Raw genomic sequence first — 16,781 nt, forward strand, 5'->3', positions numbered from 1 at the left:
GCCAGGTAAAATATTTGTTAGTATTGATTTACAACAGAAAATTACTTTAAAGCTAGAATACTCTACTTACAAAATGTCCGCCTCAAATGGTTTAATGTACAGTGAACTCTTCATGGTTTGCGTTTTAATTATGTGATCATCGAGCAATACCTGAATGTCATCCACTGCCGACAGGATGTAGGTTCCGGTATCTCTGTACGGATGCACCACAAACGCCATATCACTCCACTCGTTAACCATCTTTATCATTGCCTTTTCAAGATTGTTCTCCTTGGTCGCACTTTCTGAGATAGTCTCGAAACGCTGAATGTAATCGTCCAACCCGTAGTCGATTACCTTCTCCAGTGTAAGGTCTGGAGCAATTTTGATTGGGAAACCTATGATTTCAGACACCTGCTCCCAGTGGCGCTCCTTCATACCAGGATTGCCTAACGTCTGGACTATGGGCATGTGTGTTTTGAACTGATCAATGCGACTTTTTATCTGTAAAATAAACAAACTACACTAAAACGCAGTTGAGTGTCACTTTAGCTACTAACATCATGAGCCAATCGCTGCGTTTGATGGGAATCAGCGAATTTCTTTTCCAATTTATAGACCGTACGATACAGCGATCCCACCGTTTCATCAACCAGCTCCGGATCGTGTGATCCCACCTGGGAGTGCATCCACAGCTCATGTTTATCCATGAACTCCTGTCCGGCATCGTAAAGCTGTTTGTAAGGTGTCAGTTTATCGTGACACTGCTTCCTCAGCGGATACTGCGACAGCTCCCAACAGTACGCGATCTCTTCTTCGTTGATGTGATCAATCTTTTCCAACGCGGCAACAAGCTTATTGTCAAGGGTAGTGGCTTTTCGTTTGTACTTTTGCAAGTGCTTAATATCGCCCCAAACTTCGTAGTCTTTGAGCTGCCCCCAATAGATCTCCAGATCTCTGCGGAAGTTTTCGATTCTTCTCTTCAACGAGTCTTGGTATTCGACCATCTTTTCGGCGATTATGTTTTTATGATCCTGGAATATTGTAGGCATCTTTCGATACCACTGAAACGTATTATTGTTTTGTTTTATCTCCAACGGAGTGAAAATTGTGTAATCTGTTAGGTATAATAAATGGTTTAGATTGATCTTCAATCTGTTTTCCATATCGGGAATAGTAGTTTCTTCCATTTTCGTAGCAAACTCCTTAAGCGACATCAATTCAGCGGTATCTTTCGGAATGGTCAGAATTTTGGTCGCAATTGCTTCATATTCAGCCGCCAGCTGGGAAGCAGAGCTCTGCTGTTCTGTAGTCATTTTCGAAATCAGCTCCTGCTGCATAAATTTTGCCAATCCTTCCAGGGTATCTATCAGTCCCTCTCGATGAAACTCGTACAACCCCATCGAGATAACACCGTAAATCTCCTTAGATACGTTATTTTCCATTTCTTTGTAGTGCTGAATATACCGACAGTACTGCTTGAAACTCGGACGTTTCTCCATGAAACGTTCTATTTCGTCCATATCTGTACCGTTCATTAATGCCATGTACTTGTCGAAGTCCTGCATTCGCAATTCTGGACCAATTCTCTGCTCTTCCAGTATGTTATTTATCCGTGTTTTGCACTCGGAAATGACTTCTTCAGATATCTCGGGCTGAAATAAGCTTTGTGTACTCACTCATTAATGACGTAAAGAATAATCCACACAAACCTTTAACAAAGGTTCGGGACAGGGAATGTTTGGTCTCAATTGTCTTTCGATGCGTTTGAAACTTTTCACAGCTTTCACGATGTTGTCGATTATCTTCACAATTTCTATCTGAAAGCGCGAAAAACTAGGTATGAAAGAGAGTGTATCTTGATTTTCAAGCAAAATGGTTAGCCGAAATCCTGGATTTGATTTCTAGAAGAAAAAAAAAATTAATAATTCAGCAGCTTATCCCCGTTTCAGAGGTGTTTACTCCAACATCACATATGAAATTCGTGTACGCAATAACACTGTTAACGCACAAGTTTTGCAGCTGGCGGGTCATCAAAGTTGCTAGTGAATTGAAAAACTTCCGCAACATTTTCGGCTTGGTAGCTTCATCTGGGATCAGCTTCTTTTTGACGCCTCTACTAAAGATAGTCTTTATCGAACCGTACCATTTCTCGGTCAACATGATTTTCACTTCCTCAATCTGCTGATTTACTGTCGACTAAATTAAAACCAGAATTTCGTAACTACAATTTAAAGAATTCAACTAAAGCTCGTTCATACCGTAAACTCTGTTAAATCGTAGGATTGCCCTTTGTCCGTTAATTGTTTGATATCCACAAGAAGCAGATTTTTAAACGAGGTATCCCAAAGCTCTAGAATCTGCTCCGAACAGGCATTGATGGAGAACAAATTCCGCTTAATCTTTGCCCGATTCTCGTCGTAGCGATGCTTCCACTTCAATCTCAACTCTTTGATCTCCAATCGGGCCGGCGTCAGTTCCTCCTTCTCCATGTACTTGCTCATTGCATCACCGAGAACGAAATCCACCACGGCCTTCTTCACAGCCAGCGAATAGTCTTCCTTAATTTCGTCGAAAATATTTCTTAAAGCTTCCTTATACCGAACGAGGTTTTTTGGCAGTAGTTTTAAAATTCTGCGAAAAGGGGAATTACAACTGTTGAATTGATTAGACATACCTAAAGCTTACCTTTGCAGAACTCGCTTGTCAATCGGTGCTACGTGCACTGTATCTATGCCATGTCGTATGTAGTGATAATATCTGAGCAATTCCCGCTCTTCTACATTTGGGAACGTATTTTCCGGGTCGTTCTTTTCATGTTTCTTACGTACGATCAGCTTGATCAATCGTCTCCGAAACTCTTCGCGATCTTTCCTCAGCGCAGTGTAAGACCTAATCTCTACAAAAATTATCTAAAATTATCTCCTTGTTCTACAATTACCAGCTATGGTGTTACTCTTTTTCTGAGCAGGCCTCGGCCTAGCCAGCGGTGAGGGCCTAATTTTCGGTCCATGCCGTAGTAGCCGTTCCGGCAAAGAAAATACATTGGGACCTAGAAAATCGCACTCGGTTGGCATATTCAGCTCCTGCCAAATCCGTTTACTATTATACTCCGGATTAGCTTTCCGATTGATGAGGGATAAAATATTCGACGGACCCGCCGATGCCGGAGCTTTCTTCCAAGCTTTTCTAACGTCCTCCATTAGACGAGTTCTCGGCAAAGCGGGTAGCCTGCGATGCTGCGGGCTTCGGTTCATAATCAGTCCTCTAGCTCGGGAGACAGAAAATTACAGAAAAGGAGTGATTACTAAGATTGACTAATCGTTTTCTTGCACTAATGTTAGAGGAAATAAAACTTCGCAGAATGTTTTGTGCAAAATTCAGTTTTATTTCTTTTTTTTTAATAAAATGTCAACATTTCCGTTTTTTACACAGTTTGGAATGATGTGTTTAGTAGTATTTTCTTCGTCACAAATTCTACAGGATCCTTGCTGCACAATTTTCATTATTGCCAGCCAGGGAAGAATCGTGTTCTTGAAATGTGAAACATAAAATAGCGTTTTCACAGGAAACGCGCTATCTCTTTTCGAGTACTGTGCTTTTAAAAATTCGAAGTGGTAACTCGAAGTCAGCCATCTGTGGCTTCAGTACCGTTTGGCATTAGGTAACAGGAAGGCATCTTTTTCGAAAACTTGATTATTCCTTGTCTCTGCTGTAGCGCGGATTCCGTCCAGTTCCGTTCGCTGATTTTTCGTTTCCATAGCCATGAATAATATTTCACATGCAAATCTTGAATCCGTAAAGATTGCAAAGCTCTGTTGTTCCTGCTGGTTGAACACGTCTAAAACTCTCTGAGTTATCTCTACCGAGGTGATGCTTGTTTCCATTTCCAGTGTGTAACAATATCTGGCATCTCATCTTTCGTCGAATACATCGATTCCGCAAAGTCCTTCCATTTTTGAAGCATCCGTGTATCAAATACTTCCGGCGTGTTTCAAGCGGTTCTTGTCCGACTAGTTAATGCAGTCAACTTATTCAACGGCGTAAATTAAATTTTATCTTCCTAAGACACCGGTTCTTTGCTATAACTAGTCTTTTTTTTAATTGTTCTGCAGTCATTGTTGATGACAGTACAGTCGTATTCTACTACACTTCGGATTGGTAGACGTCTGTCAGTCTCCAGATTCACTCCGTTTCTGAAACCACTAATAACCACCAACATATGAGCCGTTGCGGAACAGAGCGGTTTATGTGCCATCGAGCAAATTTGTCAGAAGAAGCAATCTTCGAAAAATCTCTGAATAAAATTCTGTTTAACGGATTCTTTCAAACAAAATGTTCTAATATAAAGGTTATGAAGTGGTTTAACATGTGAATACATAAAATTACCATTTTATAAGTGCGAAATAAGTGATTTTATCATACCAATGTACATAGACCACTCTGACTATATGATGGTAGATGATCCAGTAATAGAGGATCTAAGCACCAGTGTTTTTTAAAACGAGAATATCAATATTCAAATCGCATATATCAAACCCATTTTTCTTTGGTGTTATAGAAAATATCATAAACTGTCATGTACAATTACAGTTTGTATATGATTTTAACAAATGTAGAGCAACATGTCAAAAGGATCTATCTGCTTTGATCGATTTTTTGATCGATCGGTTTCTTTCAACCGCCACGGCTTATTAAACACGTTTCATGATATGTCCTTTACACCATTTGATAGCGGAGAATCTAATGAGACAAATCGCGCGAAATGACCGATGGTCGAATATCGACCATTTTTTATTTGAATGAAACTTTGCACACGTATTTGGCTTAGCAAACTGAGCATTTTCCACAGGTGTAGAGATTTTTTACACTCATGAGTTACATTCTATAAGGGCGTATGCCTTTTGGCACAGGTTTTATTCGGAGCATTGTAGCCCAGAAACCGTTGGTTGTATTGAAAAACTCTCTGAGAATGAGTTGTAGGGAATTAAAAATGCACAATAAAAAAAATATACACTGTACAAAAAAAAATTTTTTTTGACCAAAAAAAATTGAAAGTAAACATTAAATTTCAATTTAAAAAAAAAGAGTTGAATTTTTGTTTTATTTATTTTTTAAAGAAACTGGACGTTAACGCGAAACTTTTTGAAAAAAGTCCAGGATGGAGAAATGAAAAATATATTTTTTATGGTAGATTAATTTTTTTATAAAAACTCTAATTTAAACATTTTTCAAAATATTTGTATTCTGATGATTTTAAAAGCTGCAAAAAGTCATTTTGATTCAAAAAGCTCTTGGTAGTAAACAATTTAAACGCATCGGTTTTCGAGTTATTTTGAATTTAAGCTTGAAAAATTATTAATATTTCGGAAAATACACGTTTTTCTTAATTTGTCCATGGTTCTCCAGCAAAAACCATGCGTTCATTGGAATGCTTGATCAAAAATATACAATTCATTCTTTGACAACAAAACGATTGGATAAATAACTCAAGCGCTAAACCTTAGCCTACCTACACGTTCCCCCTTGCCGAATGTTTTATAAAAAATATGTTTGTCGTGCAACACTACCTACTTGTTTACTAATAATAACTGTTTGTAAAGTACGCAACCAATAACTACTGGGTTACCTATAATATCTGTTTTCGTATATAAATACGATTGCACTACTCCAGATGTGTTAGTAACAGTTTGCATTTTGTGAAGATGAATAAAGTGAAAATGGAATACACCAAGCCCAAATGCTGTTAACCCTTTCCTGATTATCGGTGCTCATCAAGCTTACGCAAATTAAACGAAAAAGTTATTGCAAAATTAAAAACATTGAACAGTCAAGCTCATTTTAATTTAATGGAATGATAGTCAAGCCACCATTCATCCCTACGTTGTTTACTATTCAGAATCTGGAACACTTAAGAATATCAGCTTCATCATAATATCGGAAGTACTCCATCATGATACTGTTGCGGTTCAGGTGTTCATTGCCAAATTATTGAGTTTTTTGAAAACAACAATAGAGTTGAAAAAAGCGATATTAATGTCTGATGGAGCTACCTCACAATATAAAAATAGAAAAAACTTTGCAAGTCTTTGCAAGTTCAAAACAAAATATAACGTCGATGCAGAGTGGCATTTTTTTGCGACTTCTCATGGTAAAGGCTATGCGATGCAATTGGTTGCATATTAAAAAGAATGGCAGGAAATGCAAGTTTAGCTAAAGAACATGAACATCCCATTACAAGCGCAAAAGAATCGTATGATTGGTCTAATCAGCAAAATAATAAAAACTCATCAAAAATGTCATTTAGTTGGGTACAACTAATCACAGTTGGGTACAACTGAACAAGGAGTAACAGAATGGAGCAATATTTTCAAAAAATCTATAATAATAGCTACCACACAAAAGTATTACTCTTTTCTTCCGATTTCAGAAAATAAGATACAAACGAAGCTGTTTTCAAAATATGGCGAATCATTTACTTATGATGTATATAAAATATAAGGTGAAACTAGTTCTGTAAAGTATCTATGTCATAAAAAAATATGTTCCTAAGATAATAAAACTCGAAAATAAATATTTGATTCTTATATATATTTATATCACTCAGAACATTCAACTCTTTTCTTGAGAACCGTTCGCCCAATCGTTTTGTTGTCAAAGAATGAATTGTATATTTTTGATCAAGCATTCCAATGAACGTATGGTTTTTGCTGGAGAACCATGGACAAATTAAGAAAAACGTGTATTTTCTAAATAATTATAATTTTTCGAGCTTAAATTAGAAATAACTCGAAAACCTATGCCCTTAGAATGTTTACTACCAAGAGCTTTTTGATTCAAAATGACTTTCTGCATCTTTTAAAATCATCAGAATACAAATATTTTGAAAAATGTTTGAATTAGAATTTTCATAAAAAAATTAATTTACATAAAAAATTACTTTTCATTTCTCCATCCTGGGCTTTTTTTTAAAGTTGCGTATTAACGTCAAATTTCTTTTAAAAAAATAAAACAAATATTCAACTCATTTTTTTTTTAAATTGAAATTTAATGTTTATTTTTAATTTTTATTGGTCAAAAAAAATTTTTTTTTGTACAGTGTATATTTTTTTATGGTGTATTTTCAATTCCCTACAACTCATTCTCAGACAGTTTTTCTCTACAACCAACGGTTTCTGGGCTACAATGCTTCGAATAAAACCTGTGCCAAAAGGCATACGCCATTTTAGAATGTAACTCATGGGTGTAAAAAATCTCTCCACCTGTGAAAAATGCTCAGTTTGCTAAGCCAAACACGTGTGCAAAGTTTCATTCAAATCAAAAATGGTCGATTAAATTTTCGCGTATTTCCAGGCGATTTGAAATGATTTTGCTCTAATATAGCTTTTCAAATAAAAACCACTTTGAGAACAGTTACTTTAGCTGAATTATTAAACAAATGAAAAGTCAATCAAGAGAATCGATGAAAGTAGATAGACCCTTTTGACATGTTGCTCTACAAATTAAGTATGAAAAATGAACAACTGTACTCCAATCTTATGTTCCAGTTATGGAGGCAATGTTCTATAATGGTGGAAACTGTGCCAGTAATGGTGGTAGTTGATTTGTTCATAGACTGCAGCAAATGAATTACGATTTAGTTGTTTTTATGCTCTAAGGTAGAATTCCAAACCTCTTCTTCCACGGTGGGCAATCGTCTAGCATGAGCTGTAATAATGATTCGTTTCGAATTTAATGATGAAAAAGTTGTGAGATAAAAAACAAACTACTTCTTTTGATCCAGATGATGCTTCGCAATGCTAGAAGGATCTTATCCGGTAGTTTTACCCCACTCTACTTTTGATCTTTGTGTCTGCTCAATTTTGTTCTTCAAATCAAGGGACACTTTACGAGCGCTTGTATGAATCAAAAAATTCGAATGTTATAATGAAAATATAAAAGAAAAACAAACAAGTCATGTAACAATTGCTTAAATAGTCCAAATCAGAGAAAATCAGCAGTAAATAATCATTGTACGGTAGCACATTAGCGCTTGGAAAGCTTTGAAGCTTGAAGAAGCTCAAGTTTGTCCTTCTGCATCTCATCAACTTTCAGCTGTTCTCTCATCTGTTTTCTCTGTTATATATCCTTGCGTTTCGGCGGTACCTACCACTGGTGTAAGGTGAAATAAAAACTTACCCATTATATCAAAATGTAAAAATAACGGTAACTGGACTGTATTGTGTTAGCCAGAGTCAGATTTACACACGAAAGTAGTTCGCGCACCACATTTTGTTTATATCTGCTAGGTTAAAACCTAACCTCAAATGTTAGCTGGAGCACTACCACTATTACTAAAGCAGGGGTACTTGAATTGTTCCTATAGTGGAGTTTCAATTTATTCAGTATTTTGATGATTATTTGTGATTTTTTCGATTGATTATGGTAAGAAAAATAGTTGAAAACAGTTCTGCGAAGACTGTTGCCACAGAAATCGTGTTTACTTTGATATTTCAAGCTACGAAATTTCACTGTTGCGTTACAAATTTCGTAAGAAAAATTGCTGTTTTTTTCACTTTTGAATGAATTAATAAATACAAAGTGTTTAAATAAGATTTCAAACCAATATAGTTTACCACATCGTAGACATATTTCCACATAATCAATAAAAATTATCTGATAATATATTATTATCCCGGAAAATGCCTTAATAACGCTAAATACTGGTATACCACCATTACTGGTACACCCACCATTGCTGGCTCATCTACCCTATATTTCACTGGAATCCTCGTATCGTTTCGGAACAGAGTGGTCTATGTACATAAACATACATAAAAATAACGTTAATTCGTATAAAATGGCTAGTGTCACATGGTATACGATGTACATGGCATATCACATGTAACATGTGACGTGTAACATTACAAGTAATACAACATGTTACATATTACTTGATACTTGACATGTTACATTTTTCGTGTTACATTATGTGTAACATGTTACTAATCACTTTTAACATGTTACAGGACAAGTGACAAGTTACATATAACATGTAATATGTTACATATCACATGTTACATGATGGTATTACCTCGATTTATGTACATAGACCACTCTGTTCCGAAACAGAATGGCCTTCTGTTTCAAACGAATTTTCAACATGGTATAAATGAAAAAGTTCGATTTTTCGATTTTTTTTTGCATCCCGCCATGTTTCAAGGGCTAACATCACTCCCCCCCTGACCATGCTTGTCATTCGCCTCAGTATGTGAAAGGAGAGGAGAAAAAATTCACCGCGCACATTTTTGCATATAAAAATCCACTTTGTTCGGCGAAGTTTTGGGAAAATTCATAAAAAATGACTTTGCTGAAGATACCATACTTCTATCTGCCTATTAAAATGGACTTTTGTGGAGTTTTCTACAAAATGCCCCTTAAAATCTATTTTTACCACATAACTTTTTATAGTGATTTTCTACAATTTTTCAATGTTCTACGATGTTGTTTGTTCAAATTATGACGCTGATTTGCATTGTTGTCTTCACGCACTCAACAACCTAATGCTAATGTGTCTGACATAGATTAAAATCATAATTAACATATGATATACACGAAAATCGTGATGTATTGGTAAATTTCGGCATCATTTTGAGACATTCGAAAATTGGTGGTTAATTTTCGTGGACCAGTTTATATGAACGAACGGCCCACCCTTAATAATACAGCCTGCGATCGAAATAACTTGTTCACGGGGCTAAGGTGATCTCTAGTTTTCTTATCCCTATTGGCCGGCTGACGGAAGAGGCCCAAGAGTCCCCGAACAAGGATATTCGCAACTACAGAGAAGATCATACTAGTTCTCCAGAGTCGCAACAAATACGGATCTCATACAAAGGTTGTTGGAGACATCGGATCCAGTAATAACATCTATTAGAGTTCCCAAAAAAAACGAAACTCCACTGTCGCAGGAAGCAAGATCGCTTTTGGTCGTTTCTGATGACGAAATTTTTACTGGGAGTGATAGTGACAGCGAAGAATGATCCCTTATGGATTGAGTTTAAATAACCTATTGACATAAACATATATTCACAATAATTTTACCTTACTTTCTTTTACTTTAATAATCCGAGAGACATTCCTTGACCCAAATTAGCGCCGTAACTTGTAAAAATAGAAATGCCGATGTCTGGATTAAATACTGTTTGACTTACACTTTAACATAGAAATGGTTTGGTCTGCAGATATTTGCAGATTTGGTAGATATTTGTCAGTGAAATAGTACATTATTTTAATAAAAATCTACAGTAACTAAATAAATATAGGAGATAAAAATAAACTTTTTCAAGAGAAATTGTGTATTTTGTTATAACAAACAACATTGTAGAACATTGAAAAGCTGTAGAAAATCACTATAAAAAGTTATGTGGTAAAAATAGATTTTAAAAGGCATTCTGTAGAAAACTCCACAAAAGTCCATTTTAATAGGCAGATAGAAGTGTATTATCTTCAGCAAAGTCATTTCTTATAAAATTTGCCACAACTTTGCCGAACAAATTGGATTTTTATATGCAAAAATGAGCAAAGTAAAATTCGTATCTCACTTTTAGGTGGATTAATCACAAAATCGCAACTTCTATAACATGGAGAATAATTAATAAAACCTCTTCACCGGAGACACTATATCTCTAAAATCATTTTTTCTGGGTCAAAACAATTTCGACATGTTTTTGCTGCTTTGGAAACAGTGTGCGGCACGAGCAACGCAGTCTATTTTTTTTCCTCCCAATCTCTTTTCCTCTTCTGCAATGCTCAAGAAACCAACTGTGAAACGCACCGCAGATAGCTCTGCAGTGTAATTATTGTGCGTGATGTCCACACGTGTGAGAAAGTACACCATAGTTCTTTGTCTCGCAAGAGAGAGATTTTAGATTTCACCGCAGTGCTTCCAGGAAGCTTAGCAAATAAAAATCGTTTTTCGCTCTCTTCTAGCATGACAGTTGATTTGCTCTTTAGTGTGACGGCAGTTTTTTTCGCAATGCAAGATGTTCTCCTGCACTCAAGAGGTTTTCTGATGAGAAAAGACAAGCATGCCCCTGACGCGGTCGTAATCTGCACGCCGTAAATAATGACTCTAAAATTAGTAACATTTGACGCATTTTCGTAAAAAGTGGAACAACTCTGAAACTGAGTAACTCCACAAATACTCAAAACTGAGTAACACTAGGCGTCTTTAAAGATGAGTGATTATTACTCAACGGCATTTAATAATCATCAATAATTATACCTGGTGATAAAAATTAACATTTGTAATGCCTTTTGTGGCGTATACAACCGAAATGAAATATGTTGTCACAGACAGACGTCCAAGCAAGAAAAACTTTGATCAAAATTTCCGTGTAAATTTTCAAAGTAAATTGCGTTATAAACCACTTGTACACTAGCGCCGCCTGGTGACCTTATCGCTACAATACATTTTTTTTCGCTTGTGCACGAGGCTGGCGGTAATGGTAACGCTATCTGGTTGCGGATTGCTACTGTTACTATTGCTACTACTGGATGTTATAATCTGAAGCACATCAGAATCACATCCAAGATGGGCGTCGTTACTCAGAAAGAAGTTATATGAAGGGAACCCAAAAAGTGAGTGAAGGTTACTCAAAATCGAAAAGGACTTGTACTCATTTTTTGACGTCTACGAACATCATTCTAAATTGAGTCAGAGTTACTCAGTTCATGAGTTATTATTTACGAGCGTGTAACATAGCATCTGTCACTGGGGCCCGCAAATCGTGGATCCGCTGCGATGTTAGCTGCGATGAAACAATGCAAATAAGATAGAGATGCCAGCTAGCTGGTATTGTTGTTGTCGTCGAGAGTTACAAGTTGTTTTCGAGTGATGAAAGGTTTTCGATTTCTATGATGTGTGTGGTTTTGTACGAAGTTTTGTCGTTATACCGTTCGCATCCGATATGTCTAAGCAAGGTGATCTACATATCAAGCTGCACCGGGCTTTTAAAGAAGCTCATCCGGAACTTACAGCAGCTGTTGCGCAAACACAAGCAAATGATATTTGGCTAAAAATCAGAGAAACTAATAAATCACTTGGCGACTTGCAAAATGCAGTCAGCATTCATATTAAAAAAATTCGAGCAATGAAGTTGAAAAAATGCAGCAACACTATTTTTAGTATAGTAAGTATACCTTTATATGTTATAACATTAGGGCAGGTGAAACCAATATTGAATTCTTATTTTCAATCAGGCTGCTTCAACGTCTTCAGATGTCCAATCTCTCGTGGAACAAACAGTATCAGCTCCTTTTGGTCTAGATTCGATGACTGAAACTTGAAATGACAACAAACAGTCGAATGCATGCAGCGCATCACAGAAATTTCTCACTCCATCACAGGATAAGATTGCATCCGAGGTGGCAGTGCTTATGGCGCAACAATATGCATTGAATACTGCTCGTGATGCTGGCCTCGATGATGGATGAATCGAATGTTAAAATCAAAAAAACTGAAGGACATCGAGCTGAAACAGTGAACTTTAAAATTAATGCGAGATAGCGCGGAGTACCAAAAGCAGTTCAGAGCCAAGCGACAGGAAACGATGATGAAACTTGTTGCAGTTACTCCGGAAGCATTTTCGGTTAATGTTCAGGGTGGTCCTAGTCGTCCTCGAATAGAAAATGAGGATATGCTTTTGGACATTATTGTAGACTTAGTGCTACTTAAGAATGCAGCTGAGGAGAGGAGAAGAACAGAAATGATACGAACTCATCGGACACTTAATGAATTGCATGGTGCCATTTTGGATGAAGGATTCGAAATATCCAGAAGTGGCTAATACTTGAGACTTTTACCTAGAAACTTTTCCACAACCGAAGGAAAAAGGCATGTGAAAACTGTTTCGGCTTAACCATTTATAAGGCATTTTTTTTCGTTTATAAACGACAGTGCTATGATATCCATATTTGTTTTTTCGTTAGGTTAAACTGTGTAGCTCGCAAACAGATAAGCACAAGAATCACGTTGATGGAGTTTTTTTTGTAAGTCAACCATCCGCAGTGTAGAATCGTTAGTATCTGTTTTTAGGTCCAGACCAGATTATATTCTTGAGTCAAGACGACAAGGCAAACGCTCCGATAGGTCTCACTGCAGCGAATAACAGGCAACTCTCTTGATGCACTTGGAATATCGCGTTAAACTGCCAGACTACAACTGGGTCATCGCGCCCAAGCATAAGCTTACTCCATCGGTTCATAGTATCATGGTAATTAAAAAGCAAGGTCTTGGTTCACCAGATGTTGTCTCCTATTCGGAACATAATATATTGCAGTGAAAAGCCAAGAACATTCAGCGTCAAAAGCTAACACCTATGCGGAAGATTTCAATACCATTTTTGAGTTAGATATTATTCATTGTTTTCATTGCCAGAAGCCGAAATCCACCGGCAGTAGCTGCCAACAGCAGCAGAAGAATAGTGATAGGGAATCAATAAGAGCGAACGCAAGAAAACAAACCTGGAAAAAAGGTAATGTGAATGTGCACTTTCAATGAATAAGATAGCATCGCAGTATCAATGAATAGGATAGCAATTTAAATTAAATATACAAATAGGCAAACTTTTGACGTTCAGACTTCTCTGTTTTTGACACATGCATGTACACTTCTAGCGCTGATGTCGGAATACAAAACGTAGCACGAATCGGCAGCAGATGATTCATTTCAGACATTTTTCTGTACAACTAAAGGTTTCTAAGCTACAATGTTTTGAATTGGCGCAGTGCCAGAATACAACCTTTTAAAAAATTACTCTTGAGTTTAAAAAAATTTTTTTTCGCAGAAACTACGGTGTTTGCTGAGTCAGAAACGTGTGCAAAGTTTCATTCAAATCAAAAAATGGTCGATTTTCGGCGATAGGGCATTTGGCGTGGTTTTTTCTTAACGTTCATATTTATAACAATTGCACTCTAAGTTGAAAAGTTAGGTAAAAGAAAATTAAGCATTTTTTTTTAAAGAAAATTACAAATATATCGCAAGAATGTTTATCCACGAAAAGACATTAGAAAAGTTTGAACTATAGAGCCGTCATAAATTTTGATTTCCTCGTCTCGACCTGAGAGTCTCGACTAGACGTCTACACTGTCGTTTCCTAGATTCAGTTGTTATAGCGAAACTGTGCAATCGATATAAGCAAATGTATTCACTGGAGAAAAAATGTTAAATTATTGCAATTAATGCATCGAGTTACACGGTATGCTAATCCCTAAAAATCTCGAACGTTGATTTCACAATGAAATTAACATTTTGATAAAGTTTTTCTGTGTTACGGAGTTACATTTCTTTAGTAATTACACCTAATATTTACAAGTCAAATATGATGAACCTCCGGCAATATTAAAGGGAAACAATTTCCACAAGGCACAACAATACTCACGAGTTAATTCAATGTTAGTTGAAGTAAATAGGTTAGAAATGATCATTATTCCAAAATACCTTCAATATTCCATGAATTCTACTAGAAATATTCTAACGCTAACCGAAGCACACCATCACTGGACTCTGTCCGACACTGGAATGTGAAAAAAATTGTCTTACATCGAATCTAATCGATCGAGACTAAATATTTTGAAACCATCGCTACCTTGCTTGGCAACGGTTACTAGGATCAGCAAGTGCAACAGGCATCCAGACCACGTGTTGAACCAAAACATCTGATCATATCGGTTACATGTCCTTGCCCTTGACCAAGGAAAGGAACACAAATATCCACAGGTGCTTCTATTTACATCTAGCATTGGACACCTGTTAACATTCGTTTAACAAGGATAAATATCAACAAGTTGCAAAACAAACAGCAACAAGTTGTTGTAAGACATCTATTGGTCAAGGTCGAAGAGTGAATAAACTTAATATTGTCACAAAATATCATGAAAATGCAACTCATGGTGGCGTTAATAAATCGAAACTAATTTATCACGGGCCGTGAAGTCAAACTCGGAGAAAATAACAATTATTACTACGTTCCGACCAACTAAACTGTATAATTGTGCCGTTTTTAACTGCGGAAGTAGAATGATCTTTTGGGATCATTACCGCGCACTCTATAACTTGCTGGTTCGAATTACCAGCAGCAGTATTTTCGATCCAGCTTTTGAACTGTTCGCAGTTGCTAGAAAAAAAGTGAGCATGTGCGAATATATTCCAGCGATCTGTGAGATGATAACGTCCATGATATTTGGAAGTAAGTTTTTGTGTTCATCCTAACCGGTTCACATGATGTATATAAAATTTTACTTTTAGATACTGACAAAATTGATGAAGCATATTACGATGAAAGTTTTGAAACTACGTTTAAAACAGTATAGCATTGGCTTACCCACGAATCTAACCTGATTATGGATATCTAAGCTGAGCTCACAGATCTCTCAAATGCTGGCATAATGTTTCGTTTCTCTTACAATATGTATGCAAATAAATAATTCAACTTATAAAATTTTATACCGTTTTACTTAGGACTACGATTGGTAAGTTTAGAAGCCGCCAGGTCTCAGAATCAAAATAACTATTTCAACTATCATTTGGAGCTTACTTGAGGTATATGGCGAAATTTGTAAATCAAATTCAGTTGTAATTTACGTACGTGTTTAAAATGATGTCGGAATGCAGGTTATTTTGCTGCATGAGTCAATTTTATGGAAAACAAAATCTACATCATGAATATGTAAAATTATTGCATTTTTTTTTTTTTGTATTGGTGGTTCCATATTTTTACGTAAGGCAGACGAAACTTTTACTCCACAGCATTGATCATGAATTACCTATTATGATCGATCGATATTTTTGTTATAAATAATTCATAACATATTGTGGGAGAAGCGAAGTAAACACTTTTATTCATTTACTTTCATATTCCAGTAACAATAATTTTAAGATGATGGGTATTTTATTTTATTGCAGTATGAAAATTAAAATTTCAGATTGAATGAAGTGCAAGACTTTTGGGTATGGCACATTTACTTTTGATATCAGGTTTTATCAATTTTTAATAAATGCAAAGACTCAGAGAAACAAGAGAAGTCGTAGTTTTATTTTTACTTTGTCCAATCATTATAGAGGAATAACCATTTCATAAAAATTAAATTATTCCTTTCATATGTAGATAAATTCTAAGCACAATAAGAGAAAGAAAAATGTTTAATCTACATTTTCTCCAATCACCGTACACATTTAAAATTACGTTACCTACGTACGTAAGGTTACTTGAAAAAATGTTAAAGGGTATGTGCTTGAGTGCACAAACGTAGGCTTGACGTGGGACTATGGTGGGTGTAAAGATTTAATTCTGCCATAGCCATAGTATATAACACACACCAAACGTACAAATACCATACACAACAATCCATGAACACTACACAAAAAAACACATACACCTGTCATAAACCATAGCATACAAACTAATAGGAAAAATAATTAACTTGCTGCCTATAAAAGTATTCTGTCATAAATATATTTACCTCGGATGAAAGCCTTTTTGCACACACATGTTATACACACATACACGATATACACACACACACTACTCACAAACACACGCTCCTCAGACACACCCAACAAAATTTTGAAACTACGAGTTCAATCATAATTCATCAGTTAACCCTTAACTAGCCCGTTTATCTTACATAAATATTGTTCAAATCGGTTGTGTAGTTTCTGAGATAATGAAGTTTCGTGATCTTCACATTTCGTTTCATTACAGTTGAAGTTACAGTCCGATTACAGTAAAATCAATAGGGTGTTATGAGGCAGCTAGACT

At 36.1% G+C, this 16,781-nt stretch overlaps 1 protein-coding gene across 6 annotated transcripts in view; it reads right to left on the reverse strand.

Moving 5' to 3' along the window:
* LOC129728120 (dynein axonemal heavy chain 7) overlaps window positions 1-14,571 on the reverse strand; it is a 33,053-nt gene extending 18,482 nt beyond the window's left edge. For 3 of the 6 annotated variants that reach the window (XR_008728629.1, XM_055686524.1, XM_055686527.1), the window contains exons 1-8: window positions 14,403-14,532; window positions 2,936-3,246; window positions 2,668-2,878; window positions 2,241-2,613; window positions 1,942-2,178; window positions 1,692-1,883; window positions 540-1,634; window positions 71-483 (exon numbers count right to left, since the gene is read on the reverse strand). Coding sequence is in view for 5 of the 6 variants with exons in the window: in XM_055686524.1 (XP_055542499.1) it covers window positions 71-483; window positions 540-1,634; window positions 1,692-1,883; window positions 1,942-2,178; window positions 2,241-2,613; window positions 2,668-2,878; window positions 2,936-3,236 (2,822 nt within the window). In the remaining variant the exon portion in view is untranslated. Of the gene's footprint in view, window positions 1-70; window positions 484-539; window positions 1,635-1,691; window positions 1,884-1,941; window positions 2,179-2,240; window positions 2,614-2,667; window positions 2,879-2,935; window positions 3,251-14,402 lie in introns of all 6 variants that reach the window. The other 3 variants (XM_055686528.1, XM_055686525.1, XM_055686526.1) reach the window with 2 other exon arrangements.
* Window positions 14,572-16,781: the final 2,210 nt, after the last annotated feature.

The sequence above is a fragment of the Wyeomyia smithii genome, chromosome 3, assembly GCF_029784165.1.
Source record: "Wyeomyia smithii strain HCP4-BCI-WySm-NY-G18 chromosome 3, ASM2978416v1, whole genome shotgun sequence".
In the NCBI taxonomy this organism is placed as follows: Eukaryota; Metazoa; Arthropoda; class Insecta; order Diptera; family Culicidae; genus Wyeomyia; species Wyeomyia smithii.